The 14,286-nt window shown below is 37.2% G+C and overlaps 1 protein-coding gene across 1 annotated transcript in view; it reads right to left on the reverse strand.

Moving 5' to 3' along the window:
• kansl1b (KAT8 regulatory NSL complex subunit 1b) overlaps positions 1 to 14,286 on the reverse strand; it is a 68,137-nt gene that overhangs the window by 45,810 nt on the left and 8,041 nt on the right. Inside the window, exon 2 of the mRNA XM_067381665.1 lies at positions 3,859 to 5,107. Coding sequence (XP_067237766.1) covers positions 3,859 to 5,018 — 1,160 coding nt within the window. The 5' untranslated portion in view covers positions 5,019 to 5,107. The remainder of the gene's footprint in view (positions 1 to 3,858; positions 5,108 to 14,286) is intronic.

Consider the following 14,286-nt stretch of genomic DNA (forward strand, 5'->3'; position numbering starts at 1 on the left):
GCCATATGACTGTGGACAGGATGCAGAGTCAGAATATTTCCCTGGCAGTGCTTGTATTTCAAGCAGCATTAATCTGATTTTAATGTGTGCGAAAGAGAAAGAGCAGATGGAGAGAGGGCAAAAAGAAAAGAAAAAGCAGAACACAGAAAAAGCACAAAAGATTTCATTGGGGATGTTGAAAAGGAAAAAAAAAAAAAAAAAGACAGATATAGAAAGTGCCAAGAAAGCAGATCCATGACAAACTGCTTCTGTGATGCAAATCAACTAGCGTAGTTTTATTGCTCATCATAACCGATTGATTCTCATGACAGGTGTTCCAGAAACTGAGCATATAAAGTTGTTAGGTCTGTTTAATGAACATGCTGAACTCAGAGAGGGCTGAGTATTTTAGTACAGTTTGTTCAGTCCATATCAGCGGAAGAATACAGACGTTCAACTTAACCCAATTCCATGAAAATCTTCTTGAGATCTAGAGTACAGTTCTTCTGTCATCATTTATTCACTCCCATTCAGTCATTCATGTTAAACCTGTATGATTTATTTCCTTTTGCAAAACACAAAAACACTTTCAATTTTTTTTTTCCTTTTGTCCATACGATGAAAATCAATGGGGTCCTTCTTCACAGAAGCAAGATATTCATACAAGTTTACTTAATGTATTTAATTGCATTAAAGGCAAGTTACTGTAAAGTTCAATGACAAGATCAGATATCTCTCCTCAAGTACATTAAAAAGCCATCTGTGCAGAATGAAACCACTGCTAAACTATTTTACTCCTTTCACACAGGACTTGCAGCCTGTGGGCAATGGGTCTGGAACATTATTATGGTGTACCAGACTGATTAAAGAGACGTCTTTCTGACTCACCAAATCTATTCATAATGGCCTTGTTCTTTGTCATGTCATCTAGCAATGACAGAAAGACACAAAACTTGAAACTAAAGAAAAACTATCAGAATGTAAACATCAAAATTTCAAGTCTGACAGAAGAACACATTTTAAGTAGTAAGTCAAGACAACTTACATGAAAAAAAAACAAACAAACAAAACATGGAAGTGAATATGGAAAACTGAAAAACTATTAGAGAGGGAATCAAAAAAACAAAACAAAACACAAATACTTGTCAAGCCGGCTGTGTGACCTCAAAGGTTGACTGGTAAAACCAGAAACCATGCTGATGGGGAGGCCTTGATAATAGTAAAAGAAGAAGTGCTTTTCAAGATAGTTTGAAGGCATTAAGAGAATAAAGAGTGTCAAGTTATCAAGAGAAGAGCACATAAGTTTTTAACATTACCTTAGACAGACACACAACCCAGGAAAGACATAAAGGGAAGCAGTGTTAAACACTATATTATGGTTGGTTTTAGTGGTTGACAGTTATTGATTTTTTTTTTTTGATAGCAGAGGCTGATGGCTTTGAGAAAAGGGTGCCCGATTGCATATATATAGCCAGCTGTATCACGCTAATTTAAAGATTTTGAAATTAAATGTACATTTATTTTACTTAATATTTACTAAATTAGAAAAAATTATTTGAAAAACTAATGTGAAAAATCATCTGAACTTTATAAAAAAAAAAAAAAAAAAAAATGTTAAAAAAAATATGAACCATTATTTATGAACCCTAATTTCATTAAAAAAAAAAAAAAACGTATGACCTTCTTCCATGGAACACAAAGGAGAATGTTTGAAGATAATCCTGGCTGTTCATTTCAATATAATTAAAGTGAACAAGAAATAGAGATGTTAAACACTAAAATGACAAATAGCATCACCAAAATGAATAGAAGAAAATGTAATTCATTTGATTGACCCTAGCTCTCTTGGTGTGTTCATGCCCAATCAGTAAAATAATCTTTTCAATTAATAAATTCATGTAGTTCACAAAACCTGTCTGAATGATTTATGATTACATCCCTTTTCAAAACTGCAGTATTCAAAATTGCTCCTTTTGTGGTCCACAGAATTTTGGAATGATAAGGGTGGGTAACAGTCTTGAGGAGTCTTTACAGCAGAAGGCTGCATGACAGGTACAAACGTCTGATGTTCAACTAGTTCAATGGCTCCTTTTCATTCAAACAGGTTCTAGCTAACAGGATTACAGCCCAGAAACAATGAATGCCGCCAGCTGGTGCGTGCAAGTGCATGAAGCTAATTGTTAGCCCATGGTACCAGAAGGAAACTAGCAAGACAGAGAAACGTGGTTGCACTTGTGTGCTCATAATGGATGTTGGGGCTGGTCTTCATGGAAACACGATTATTTAATGGAGTTTCATTCCAGGAGGAACATGGACGCATGCAAACACTGTATATGGACCACCTTTGGCAATTCAGGTTAATTATTAGCAGTGTTTGAGCACTCTTAATCCATCTGAGGTAGGAGAACGGTACAAAAATAATACCTACAAAAAGGTAACATCAACAACATAAATTCCCAAAAACTCTACCTAGCTGAATCCAATACAACAATAATGTAAAATGAAATGGGATTCATTTTCCTTCTAGTGACTTCTGAGGAAATCAACCCTGTTTACTACCAATGAACCAAAAATGAACACAAATGACTCACTGGGTACTGCAGATTTGCTTTGGATTGCACTCAAGTGACACCTCGGCTCATCAAAACACTGGCTTTAATGGCTGATTAAGCAGCAAGACAAATCAACTACCTATTAACAAAAAGACCTTGCATGCAGTTACAACATGTGGTCATGTGGTACTCAATCCCACAAAGGAATCTGTTGCATTGTCAACAAAAGACTATAACCCTATTTTTTTTAAAAAGTACCTATGGATGCGTGGAAAGCAAACAGTGAAGTTCAAAAAAATAAAAAAAATAAGTTACAGTCCTATGTCAATGTGCTCGTCACTATGCTTGTCGTATAATCTGCAAGTAAGCCTATTTGTCCTTGCGCAATAGTCATGTGACTGACTCCACTGAATGTAGGTTACCCCCTCATGTAGCAGTCTTAGTCTGTGTAAAAAAAACAAAAAAACCATTTCTGACTCACTGGGCTATTGAGACCCTATACAACTACTATGATGCAGCAAAAGAAACCAATTGAAGAATTGTTGTGAAAGTGGCATTTATCGCAGCTATACATCTTTTATGTGCAAATGCTTTTATCAATGATCTAGATCTGCCTCATAAAGAAGATTACTTTCCTCATGTCTGGAATATTTACTGGGTTTGAGAACAAGGCATTGGGAAAATAAGTAAATACTGGGAAGATGGTACAAAAAAACAAAAACAAAAAAACAACCTAAAACAAATAAATATAAACACCAAAAGGAAGTAAAAGTTAAACAGCGCCTTATCTTTGCCCTCCACTTGTCTAGTACATTCTTACCCGGAGGTTGGGATGGGTGAATACAGGCCCAATAACCGAATGATAAAATGTGCATACAGATTTAAGGAAGTGACTCACTGCCTCTCAAGAAAAATCCTTTGCCATCTGAGTGTATTAAACAAGGCTCAGCCCTTGGGAAAGGGACTGACTAGACTAGCTGTGTGTAAGGGTGTGTGGGGCATGTGTCCTTGTGTAACCAGGACAGTAATGATATTCAAGAGATGAACACATACCTTCATTATCAAGAAAATTCCTCTGTAATAAAAGCAATCAATGTGATCTTGAACTGAAAGAACAAATCTACACTTACAAATGCAGACATGTACAACAGCACTCACTGAATTTACAATCGGTCAATAACATCTGCACATCATGGTTCATTACCGTGTGAGAATGCAATGTTTTATGAAACAGCAACACCCAGCCTGCATCAGCACTTATCCTACATTACTCCATCTCCAAACCATCTGGATTCACATTATCGAATGAATCAAGGTCGGTACTCACAGAGGAATGTGGCGTTGCTCGATGTCGACCCGAGCCAATTCATCTTCCTCCACATCAGTTTCTCCTCCAGAGCTGCTTTCCGTGGCGTCAGAATCGAAAGCACATTCAGCAGATTGCAGGTTGGTGGTACAACTCAAGGACAGTCGTTCTAATTCGGCTGGCATGGATCCGCTCTTCAGGAAACGTCCCAGTCCATCCCTCTCCTGAGGGGTGAGGGCGTCGTCGGCATAACGTCCCCTTGGCCGTCTGGCATCCAGAGCACCCAGCGTGCTCTTGAGTAGTCCACCCAACTGTTGCTGCACGTGGCGCTCCACCTGCTTGGCCTGCACCACCTGCAGCCGTTTGCGTAGTCGCCGTAGCCGCGCCTCGATCTCCCCTTGTCTGCTCTGACTGTGCTGGGTGCGGTCGCTTAGCTCTGCCCCAAGGTCACCTAAGGGGTCTTGTTGGGCAGAGAGCGAGAGCTCTTCACTGCTTAGCGGCATACATTCTGAGATTTTGTCCTCTGTGAAAGGTGCAATGGAGGTTGGGGATGTTGCAGGAGGTTCTCCATTGCTGGGACAATTCTGGGACTCACCCGATGACAGCTGGTGCTGCTCCGCACCGTCTCGAAGAGGACCATTAGTTGTCAATCCCCTGGTAGCAATTAAAATTTGAGTCTGATTTGACAAATCCTGCTCGACAGTATGTTGGCCACCATTAAAAGTCACTGCATTGTCTCGTTCAGTTGGTTTAGTCACTTTCTTTGTCACACCATTGACAGTGGCGCCTTGGACGGTGGGCTGCCCACATGGCCCACCTCCTCCACCGGCACTCATGATGCTCTTTAGCTGCTCTTCAGAGAGCTCTAAAGCCTGGTGCTTGCGTGGTATGAGGCTCGGCAGGATGCTGTGCGTCTTCAGTAGAACACCTTGCAGCTTGAGAGACTCATCTGAACAGTGATATGAGGTAACGAGGGGCTTGCAGGGGCCGGCCCCACGAGAGGGGCGCTCCTCCGAGGCCTTGCGCTTGACTGCGCCGTTACTGGACACGAGGATATGGTTGGTGGTACCACTTTCCTCCACGCCACTCGGGGAGAGGGTGGAGGAGGGCGGAGCCAGTTTGAAGCGTATGCGGTGAGTTTCGGCCGGCGCGTCGGTTAGAGCGGGCGCCATTGCAGCCATGCAGCGCTGGGAGGGGGCGGGCGAGGGGGCCTCTCCCGGTGCCGAGGCCAGCTCCACACCACCCACCCACCACTATTCCAGGGGGCAGCCTGAGAAAAACACAAGACATAGAAACATCACAAGTTAATTTAGCGGTTTATCATGGACTGACTGAACAAAGCAGACAAAAACAAACCACACTTCAAGTATCAAAAGGAAGAACACATGCAAGACACATTGGGCTAACAAACATTCTTGCTTACTATTGCATGTTTGTGTTATACGGAATGTTTAATTGTATTTTCAATGTAGTAGTGAAATTAAACAGCAAGTGCAACACACCACTAAATTACACCTGACAGAGATGAGAAACAAATTTACATCTCACATTCATGACACAGGAAAAGTGGCGTTGAATAGTGCAGTGGTATCACAGTAAAAAAATAGTAATAATAAAACCATGTTATATTTATCTATATGAATGTAAAAAAAAGAAAAGAAAAAAAAAAAAAGAATTGCATGTGTTTAAATGTAATGTAAAGTTACCAAAGCTTTGACAATGTAAAGCCTATTTATAATGCCAGTCTGTGAAGTTTAGCAGAGACTCGCTTGCAAAAGGCTTGTCCACTCCTGACAGTAAAATGGAAATATTTGCATGACCTTAGGGGTGTGCAATATCATGGTTTTAGACTGTGAATGATAAAAATATTTCCATGATTTGCCTTTGAAGAAAGATCGTAGTATCGTGCTACAGTGCATATTCTATCAGCCCCGTCCCAACATACTGTACAACGCGACTTCTAGTCACATCACGTTTAGCAAAGCAGCGGAGGGTTACACTCACATAACACTGCAGTTTTTCACCATCACAAAAGTATATTATTGGTATGAGTTTTTAATCCTTGCCAGTTCAACTAGCCGTAAACTAAGTTCTTTCGTGTCTTATTGCAGTTAAATTGTCAAACACACATAAGGTTTACATAAACAGAGTCACTTATATATTAAGTGAATATAAACAGTTCGAAAGCATGTCAGTATATTGCATCCATGCATTAAGTGACAGAAGCCTAACTGTGTAGTGGTTAAACAGATCATTGTTGATCCATGATCCGCACGGACTAAGCCCCACAGTTCAGCACGCATGTGATTCGCGGATCAATGGCAAGTTTAACCCCAATAGAGTGAAAGGTTATCATTTGTATGTGTCTTGTTAGTTTACACATTAAATAGTTATAAAACCATTCCAGCGCTAGAAGAGGCAAAAGAGGATTTAATTCGGTATTGCGTGCCACGCTGTTATCGGTTCGCACAGACGCACATACATACAAGGCTCGCGCTCACACACAGAGAGGGAGGCACGTCTGGGATAGCTTGCGAACTGCAAATTAATTTCTCTTTCGCATCCTCAATGCACTTAGATGGTCACATACAGGCATTATGTCAAATGTCAAAATACCCCTCTCGGCAAGTATTCTCATAAACACATTTGGTTAGGTCTTAATTGAACGAGGTGAGAATTCGAATGTATATCTATCGGGTGTGTGTGTGCATGGGGTCTTTCTCTTAAAGTGACAGCAGCCTAGAAAGACCTGCTGTTATCTGTCATGTACATCAAACAACAAAACAAAGCTTTACAAAGATTAATTTATATTAAATTTAGAGCCGCTGCTGTAATCTGTCACGCCGCATTAAAGAGCGACATCTATTGTTTGAATTCTGTTATAAAATCGACCGAATTTGAAAGTTGAGACTCTTTTTCATATTAAAACTAACGAAGCACAAAGATTATTGCGATTACTGGATATGTTCTGATATACGGTGAGCCTGAAAGAGATCACAGCAATATAAAGAAGCAAAGTCATATACATATGATTTAATATGAAGCGTCCATAACGGTCATGTCTGTAGCGCTTATTATGGTTGTTCAGAGGAAAGTAGTGAGACGAATTGTAGATCCTAATAAGCATAAACAATTTAGCTTTGTACATAAAGTTTCAAGTTATTTGTATTTATAATTGTTATATGACAAACTTAATCTTTAAAACATTACGAACGTGACAGAGCACTGAAGCGTCATGACTAGGGATGGGTATCATTAAGGTTTTAACGGTATTACTACTCTTACCAATACTGCTTATCAATCCGGTACTTTAACGGTATTCTTATTGGTACTTTTTGATATTTTGAGATATTATATATATATATATATATATATATATATATATATATATATATATATATATATATATATATATATATATATATATATATATATATATATAAAGTCTGTTACAATAAAGGATTAATATGTATTTATGCAGTGAAGAATATGCAGTGTTTTTACATTTGTTCATTTTATTTCTGTACCTGAAAACTATTAAACCTACCTAAAATGCGCTGTTTATTTCATATGTGTCTTTGTTCTGTTGTCTTTATGTAAGCCTGCTTAATTGTTAAATGGATCCAATCCATGTTCATTAAAAAGTATTTGATGCAGCAGCAATAAACCTGCTAGTATATTTTAATGCAGGCGTTTTTGAACTTTGCTTATTTAAAACATGATCAAAATTCGATCTATTTTGATGACAAAATTTCAAATAGGAGAGGAAGTGACAAATATCCGTATCAGTATCGGCCAATAATTGTTTGTTAAAATCGGTATTGGCCCCCCAAAAATATCAGTGCATCCCTAAATTTAAGCATTGTTGCTTACCTCATATGTTGTCATTAAACAAGGCAATTTTCTTAATTTATGTTAGAGCACATTAATACAGTATATTACAGACCTAAATGGACAACATAAAAATGGTTTTGTTCTTTTGGTAAAAACCTTTTTTTTTTTTTCACGATAAGGATGACCTTTGCATGGAATTGCCCTGTATCTTATATCGTTTTTCTCATATTATTTGTAATTTGCGTCTGTTGTTTTTAATAAACAATAAAATAAGATTTTTGTCGTATTGCCCACATCAACTTTGGCCTATATGGTCAGGGATGCAAACAGGCAAGGGGAAAAAAGGTGAGAACATCACGTGGTGACGGGGGCATGTTATTTAAGACAATATTGGCTGATTAGACAACAATATTAAGCTGAACTGCAAACTGTTTGCCCTCTCTCTTCACTGTTCCCACATCTCAGACCTCACATTAAAATATCACCCTTTATAGACATAGTTTTTAAAGTAAAGAGTAAAGGAAGCACTGTACAGTACTTTTTAATCAACCAGTTCTTCATTTACCCTTGTATGTTCACAAGTACCCCCCTTTCTCATTGGATCTATGCAAATCCCATAGGTGACCTATTTTGATCTCAGAAAGGTGAGAATTTTGCATCTATGATGGTCTGTGATTTTTTCTTTTGTTACCTTTTAAGGTTTAATTTTTAAATTGAGAAATTAGTTTGGCTGTATAGCTCAAGGACTTACAAAACAGTCAAAACCAAAATAAAAAAAAATAAAATAAATAAAAAAATAAGATTGTGGATCGCAATCCTGTCATTTACAGATGAAGAATATACCTGTCAAATATAAACTAAGCACCGAGGTAAACCACATCTCAAACGCATTAAACAGCACAAGTTTACAAAAGGATGTTCTGTGTCCTCTGCTATTTATTATAGATGCGCTCATAATATATTGATATATTGTACAAACTCAATATACTGCCCAGCCCTACTAACTGTGTGTGATTATATGATAAGCTAGATTTTGACGTACAACCCAATTACGACTCATGACCCATTAGTTGAGGACCACTGCTTAACGGTTGACAATATCAATGTAGGTCAAACCTTGAGGAAAAAACAAACAGAGCTAGACACAAAGACAGAGAGTTTAATATGGAAGCCAACTAGATAGATACGAGCATATTTCTAGAACAAATTACAGCGAAACTCAGGCCTTCAGACTGTGACTTCAGTTCTGTGACGTCAGGCAATGTTTATTCGCATTATTTTTAAAACAATGACAACAGACTGTGACGTTTGAAGTGACTTTGCATGCAGGTAGTAGTTGACAGCACCAATAACTAAATCTGGAACATAAACCAATTCATTCTGCACTGTCAAAACACTTCAGGAGTAAAACATTCTTATTAAATCTAACAAGCTGATGTACCATGCCTTAACGGATTTGGTGAATATTTTGAGAGCAGAGACACAAAATTAATTCACAAAGAGACTTAAGATATAAAAACGGAGAGGGGCGACTCACACTAAAGCAACAGGGCTGAAAGCAGAAATGTCACCTTGTCTTATGAGATGGCCATTACAATAAATTACATGGGGGAAAAAGGCGGCTAAACTGCCTCCATTCAAAATGAAAACAGCTACTTTGAATTTGAATAGATCATCCAAAAATGACATGCAGATTTTAAAACGAAACACTAGTTGGTATTTTCCATGCAGTTACAAGTAACTGAGCTTTCAAAAAGGATACACAAGAACCATAAAAGATTGAATGAATTATTCAGACTGGTGTAGCAAAATGGAGCAATTAATTCTTTGATGATGAAAGCTGACAGAACAATTTTTGGATGAACTCTATTCCTACTAACCTGGGGTGCGTTTCCCAAAGCGAACTATGGTCGCAAGTTCCGTCGTTACCAATAGAGTTCAATGGGACTTACGACCATAGTTGGCTAACGATGCTTTCGGGAAACTCACCCCTGTTTGGTTAACGTCTAAGGTAGAGAAACATATAATGGATGTTTAATTGATGTGTAAAAACAAGAATCTGGTTATTTTGAACAATGAAGATGACAGGAGAAATTGAGTCCTAATATTTCCACTTTACTTAATTTTGGCTTTCGGAACAATGCATTTCCTCACACAGCCTGGCTTGTATAGAATTGTTGGAAAACCACATAAAAACTTTGCTGTTTACCTCTAGTGTGTGGAAAGAGATGGATAAGAGGCAGATTTAGGTTGGGAACTCAGCAATTGAAAAGACAATTTCTACCTTAAATAATTCAGCTTCAACAATGAGACTTCTCGAATAATACTTGTTCAATGCACAGGAAGGTGTGTGTGCTTAAAGCGAATGGGAAGAGTAAAGAAAACTAAAGCAAACGCCTTTAGCAATGACAGCAGTCATGTTTCATGCCAAAACATTATGAACAGTGATTAATGCTTCTCTAAGTTTTCAATTAGGGCTGGGCGATATGACCAAAATCTTATATCACGATATGAGTAATTTTATATCACGATAACAATATATTATGATATAGTTATTTTTGCTTTAAATAAGACTATGATATCAAAATTTTCCATGTCATTGAAATTTCATAATTATCATCAACTGATGAAAATTAATACTAGCCTAAAGAACTCTCAAGCTTACTGAAGACAAATAAACTGATAAAGAAAGAGCAAAGAAAACAAACTACAATAGAACAAAGACAGACGAGATAATTAATAGACTAATAGATTAATAGACCTACATGAAAAAACTTCAAGCACTAGAAAATGTATAAAGTAATCACAGATATAAAAACAATGCATAGTATTTACTGTATGAATTAAATATACATTTATTCTTATTAAAGTTACAAAAGCAAGTAGTGAGAGATTTTCTCTTTTTTGTTGTTTGATTAGCATTAATAATGACATCAGGAAAATTTGGATGCTGTCCCTTTAAGACTGACTGCACCGATCCATTAACTCGAGCCTTGTCTTTCTCAACTGTACCTTCACTTAAGACATAAATGCTCCGTTTACTTGCAAATACGTGGTCACTTTGGTACATAGGTATGTGCATTTAACCGTTCAAGCCCAATTAGGCGTCAAAACGTACTCTGTTCAATCCTCACGTGCTCTATGAGCAGCAGCTTCGTGTCGCGCGTCTCTCAGAGAGCTTTCGTGACCGCGCAGCATAGCAACCTCATGCGACAGAGACTATCGTATAAAATCTCTACAAGTTGACAAATTTCTACCAGCTAATCGTGTCTACCAGTATATCACCCAGGCCATCCTTAAAAATATTCTTGTTTGCCATAACCCGACCGAGCCTGTCAATTTAGGACCGACTCAAATTTTTTTTACCGACCGACTTGCCCGTTGTAAATTTGCATTAAGACCGACCAATTTTTTTTTTTTTAATACAAAAGCAATAAAATAATAATATTTTAGTAAGTATTGTAAATATATAAATAGCCTAGGCCTACATACAAACGAAGGCTACGTTCTTTCTTTTAAATAAAAACCGTCATCTAGGTTTACACTATTGGTTAACGGATGTCACACTATGGCCGGTGCGTTCGCTTAGTCTCAACCCGTTGAGAGACGAGACGTGCTGACAGAAAATAATTACATGATTGTGATAGCCTACGTATATTTGTCTGATTTCTTCAAGCCGTCATATTTACCATGTTTACTATGGTAATAGCGCGCATAGTCTTGGTGATCAGAATCCACATCGGATCACATAAGTTATTTAAAACACTTGTGTTAGTGTTTTAGCACAAAAGTGCTAGGTATTGACAATTTTCACGATTCGATCACGAGTGCTGTACCAAGTTCCTTTTCAGGATATATTCCGCTTATAAATCTTTTAACATCAGGCACGTCCCGCTTTTTATATTCTCATTCATGCATTTCATCACTCTGAAGTGTCAATAGTGCAATATATTTACATATTACGATATATACGGTATAGCAAAATCTCTGATAGACATTTTATTTTGTGGTAACGATATATATTGTCATATCGCACAGCCCTATTTTCAATCATCATTTTACGGCACATTCAACTACAAATCACAAAATGACCTCCTGTAGTGTGAAACTGAACACTTAAATCTGGTATTGAATACCATGCTCCTGCACTGACATATCAATCAATGTGGTGGCACTGCAGTTCATGTGACCTTTACCAGTTCATGTACAAGATAACCAATCTTTAGGATTTCTTTAAAAAAAAAAAAAAAAAAAAAAAAAAAAAAAAAAAAAAGGCCACACATCAGATTATGTTAAAAATGTAAAAAACAAAAAACAAAACAACAACAACAAAAACATTAAATGGTCATTGTGAGCTCTGGGGGTGCATCCACACCTCCCTGGGTGGGGTGGGGTGGGGTGGAGTCTTGTCAAAGAGCTCTTTTAACCATTATCTCTATTAAGACCCTACTAGTCAGAACAAACCTAAAGAGCAGTGTCCCATGAAAACAATGGAACCACACCTACAAGAAGATATCCTACACACCAGTGTTAATTTTGGCAGCCATTTTTTATTTAGTCTTAGTCTAAGAAGCATTTTCGTCTGAAGATAAAGACATTTTAGTCTTTCATATTTTAGTCTAGTTTTAGTTGACGAAAAGTCACATTTTTGTCAAGTCTTAGTCATTATTTTTAGTTAACAAACTACAGTTACCAACATTAATTTTGATAGCTATTTTATGTAGTCTTTTGACAAAATTGTCATTATAATGTTTTCTCTACAGACCAATTAATTTAAGCTTATGAAAAATTTGAATCAAGGTAACAGACTGTACCGACATTGCACTCTTAGCAGTAGCACTTGTGCAATTCTACATATCCTCTTTCAGTGGTTCTCAAACTTTTTAGAGTGTCGTACATCCTTCTGTGTACCCTCTCTTTTCCACTGCAGTTACACATTTCCATTAAGGGACAATATTTGCCTTCTTAAATAAATTTTTCCAGTGTATTTTTTACTTTTATAAATACCTTTGTAAAATAAATAATGCCTTAAATAAAAATTAAATAAATAAATACGATGACAAAAATGAAGTAATACTTTTAAATATAACATTAAAACCGCCAGTAGGTGGTGATAAGTCCCTGTTTTAATGAGTGAATCATTGAGTCATTCATTCTGTCAGTATTAAAGCAAGCGGCTGTATTTATGAATGGATCATTGAATCATTGACGATTCATTCAAAACCGCAGATTCGTTCAAGAAACAGCTTGTGTGCTGCAGTTCTGCTGTGGCTTTCATTGCAAAATAGAGCAAAAATACTGACAATACTGTTTAAAATGTACACTTAATATCAGCCTTTTGTTTGTTGAACTGTTGTACAAAAATCAATATTCGGGATATTATATTAGGGCAATATTCTTACTGGTATAATATGATCAACATTAAAAACAGTAAATCGCAGAAGGGTATGTTTTTGTATCAAAGGGAGTTTTAATCTTAAATCTACATGCAGTCTGTGTCTATATTTGTTCTTCATGCTATTAAGTGCTAAATCCCCACTTTTACAAAGGTAACGTTATATTGTCGAGAACAACACTAATGTAGTGATGCTGGCTTGTGTGGGTGCAGTCAGTTTTGACCGCGAAAGATGAGGTAATCTAATTGAATGTTGTGTATATACGACATTTTACCTGATAGAAATGCATGTTCAGTTTTCATGTTATTTTAAGGTGGAGTAGAATAAAATGAATGGCACTTTCAGGGTACGTCAGTTTGAGAACCACTGCTGGATATCAGCCTGCACTTTGGTCCCAGATTTAGTCAGTAAACAAGCAGCGCAATATAGACACTTTAATTTAAGTAGAAATTCTCAAATGAAGAGCACTGAACTCCAGCTTACTTGTGTTTTCAGATCATCCGTGCTTCTTCCTCAGTGTAGAGAGGGCTCGTGTGCGTGGTTGCCAGATAGCAAAGACTAAGTAAAATGTGTTCTTTTAACAGAAAAGCTCTGAAAGGGGGTTTAAGTTCAGGAAATCTGGCAACCGTAAGCGTGAAAGCTCGTAAAGACAGTCTGTAATGTTTTGTCTCCTTTATTCGACAAGTGATTTTGGTAAAGTGTTTAGTCTTTTAGCCACATTTCAGTCTTGTCTTTTTTCGTCAACGATATTGCACGTTATCGTTAAATGACATTGGTGTCGTCTCTCATCGTCTCGTCTTAGTCATGGAAAAAAAGGTTGTCAACGAACATTTTGCGCCATAATTTTCATTAACGACATTAACACTGCTACACACACACAAAAAAAGTGGTTGAACAGTTTATTAAAATCAGTTTATTAAATTGGCATATGCCAACAAAAAACTAAACGCAATGTGGTGGACATAACGCAAATATAAACAATTTAATGATGAATAAGATGTACACAAACCTGTTGACTTTAAAGGGAAAATATATGCACAATGGAATGACAAGGCTGTTGGTCAATTCTGGAACTGACACTAAACAGAATGATCTGTACATCAATCTGTACATTTACATGCACAACAAAATGCTAATAACTGTCAAAAATCATAGTGAGCACTGGTAGAGTCTGTGCAAGAGATCCAACGCATGCCTGCATTGAAAGTGTGAGTACTGC

The sequence above is a fragment of the Chanodichthys erythropterus genome, chromosome 3, assembly GCF_024489055.1.
Source record: "Chanodichthys erythropterus isolate Z2021 chromosome 3, ASM2448905v1, whole genome shotgun sequence".
NCBI lineage: Eukaryota > Metazoa > Chordata > Actinopteri > Cypriniformes > Xenocyprididae > Chanodichthys > Chanodichthys erythropterus.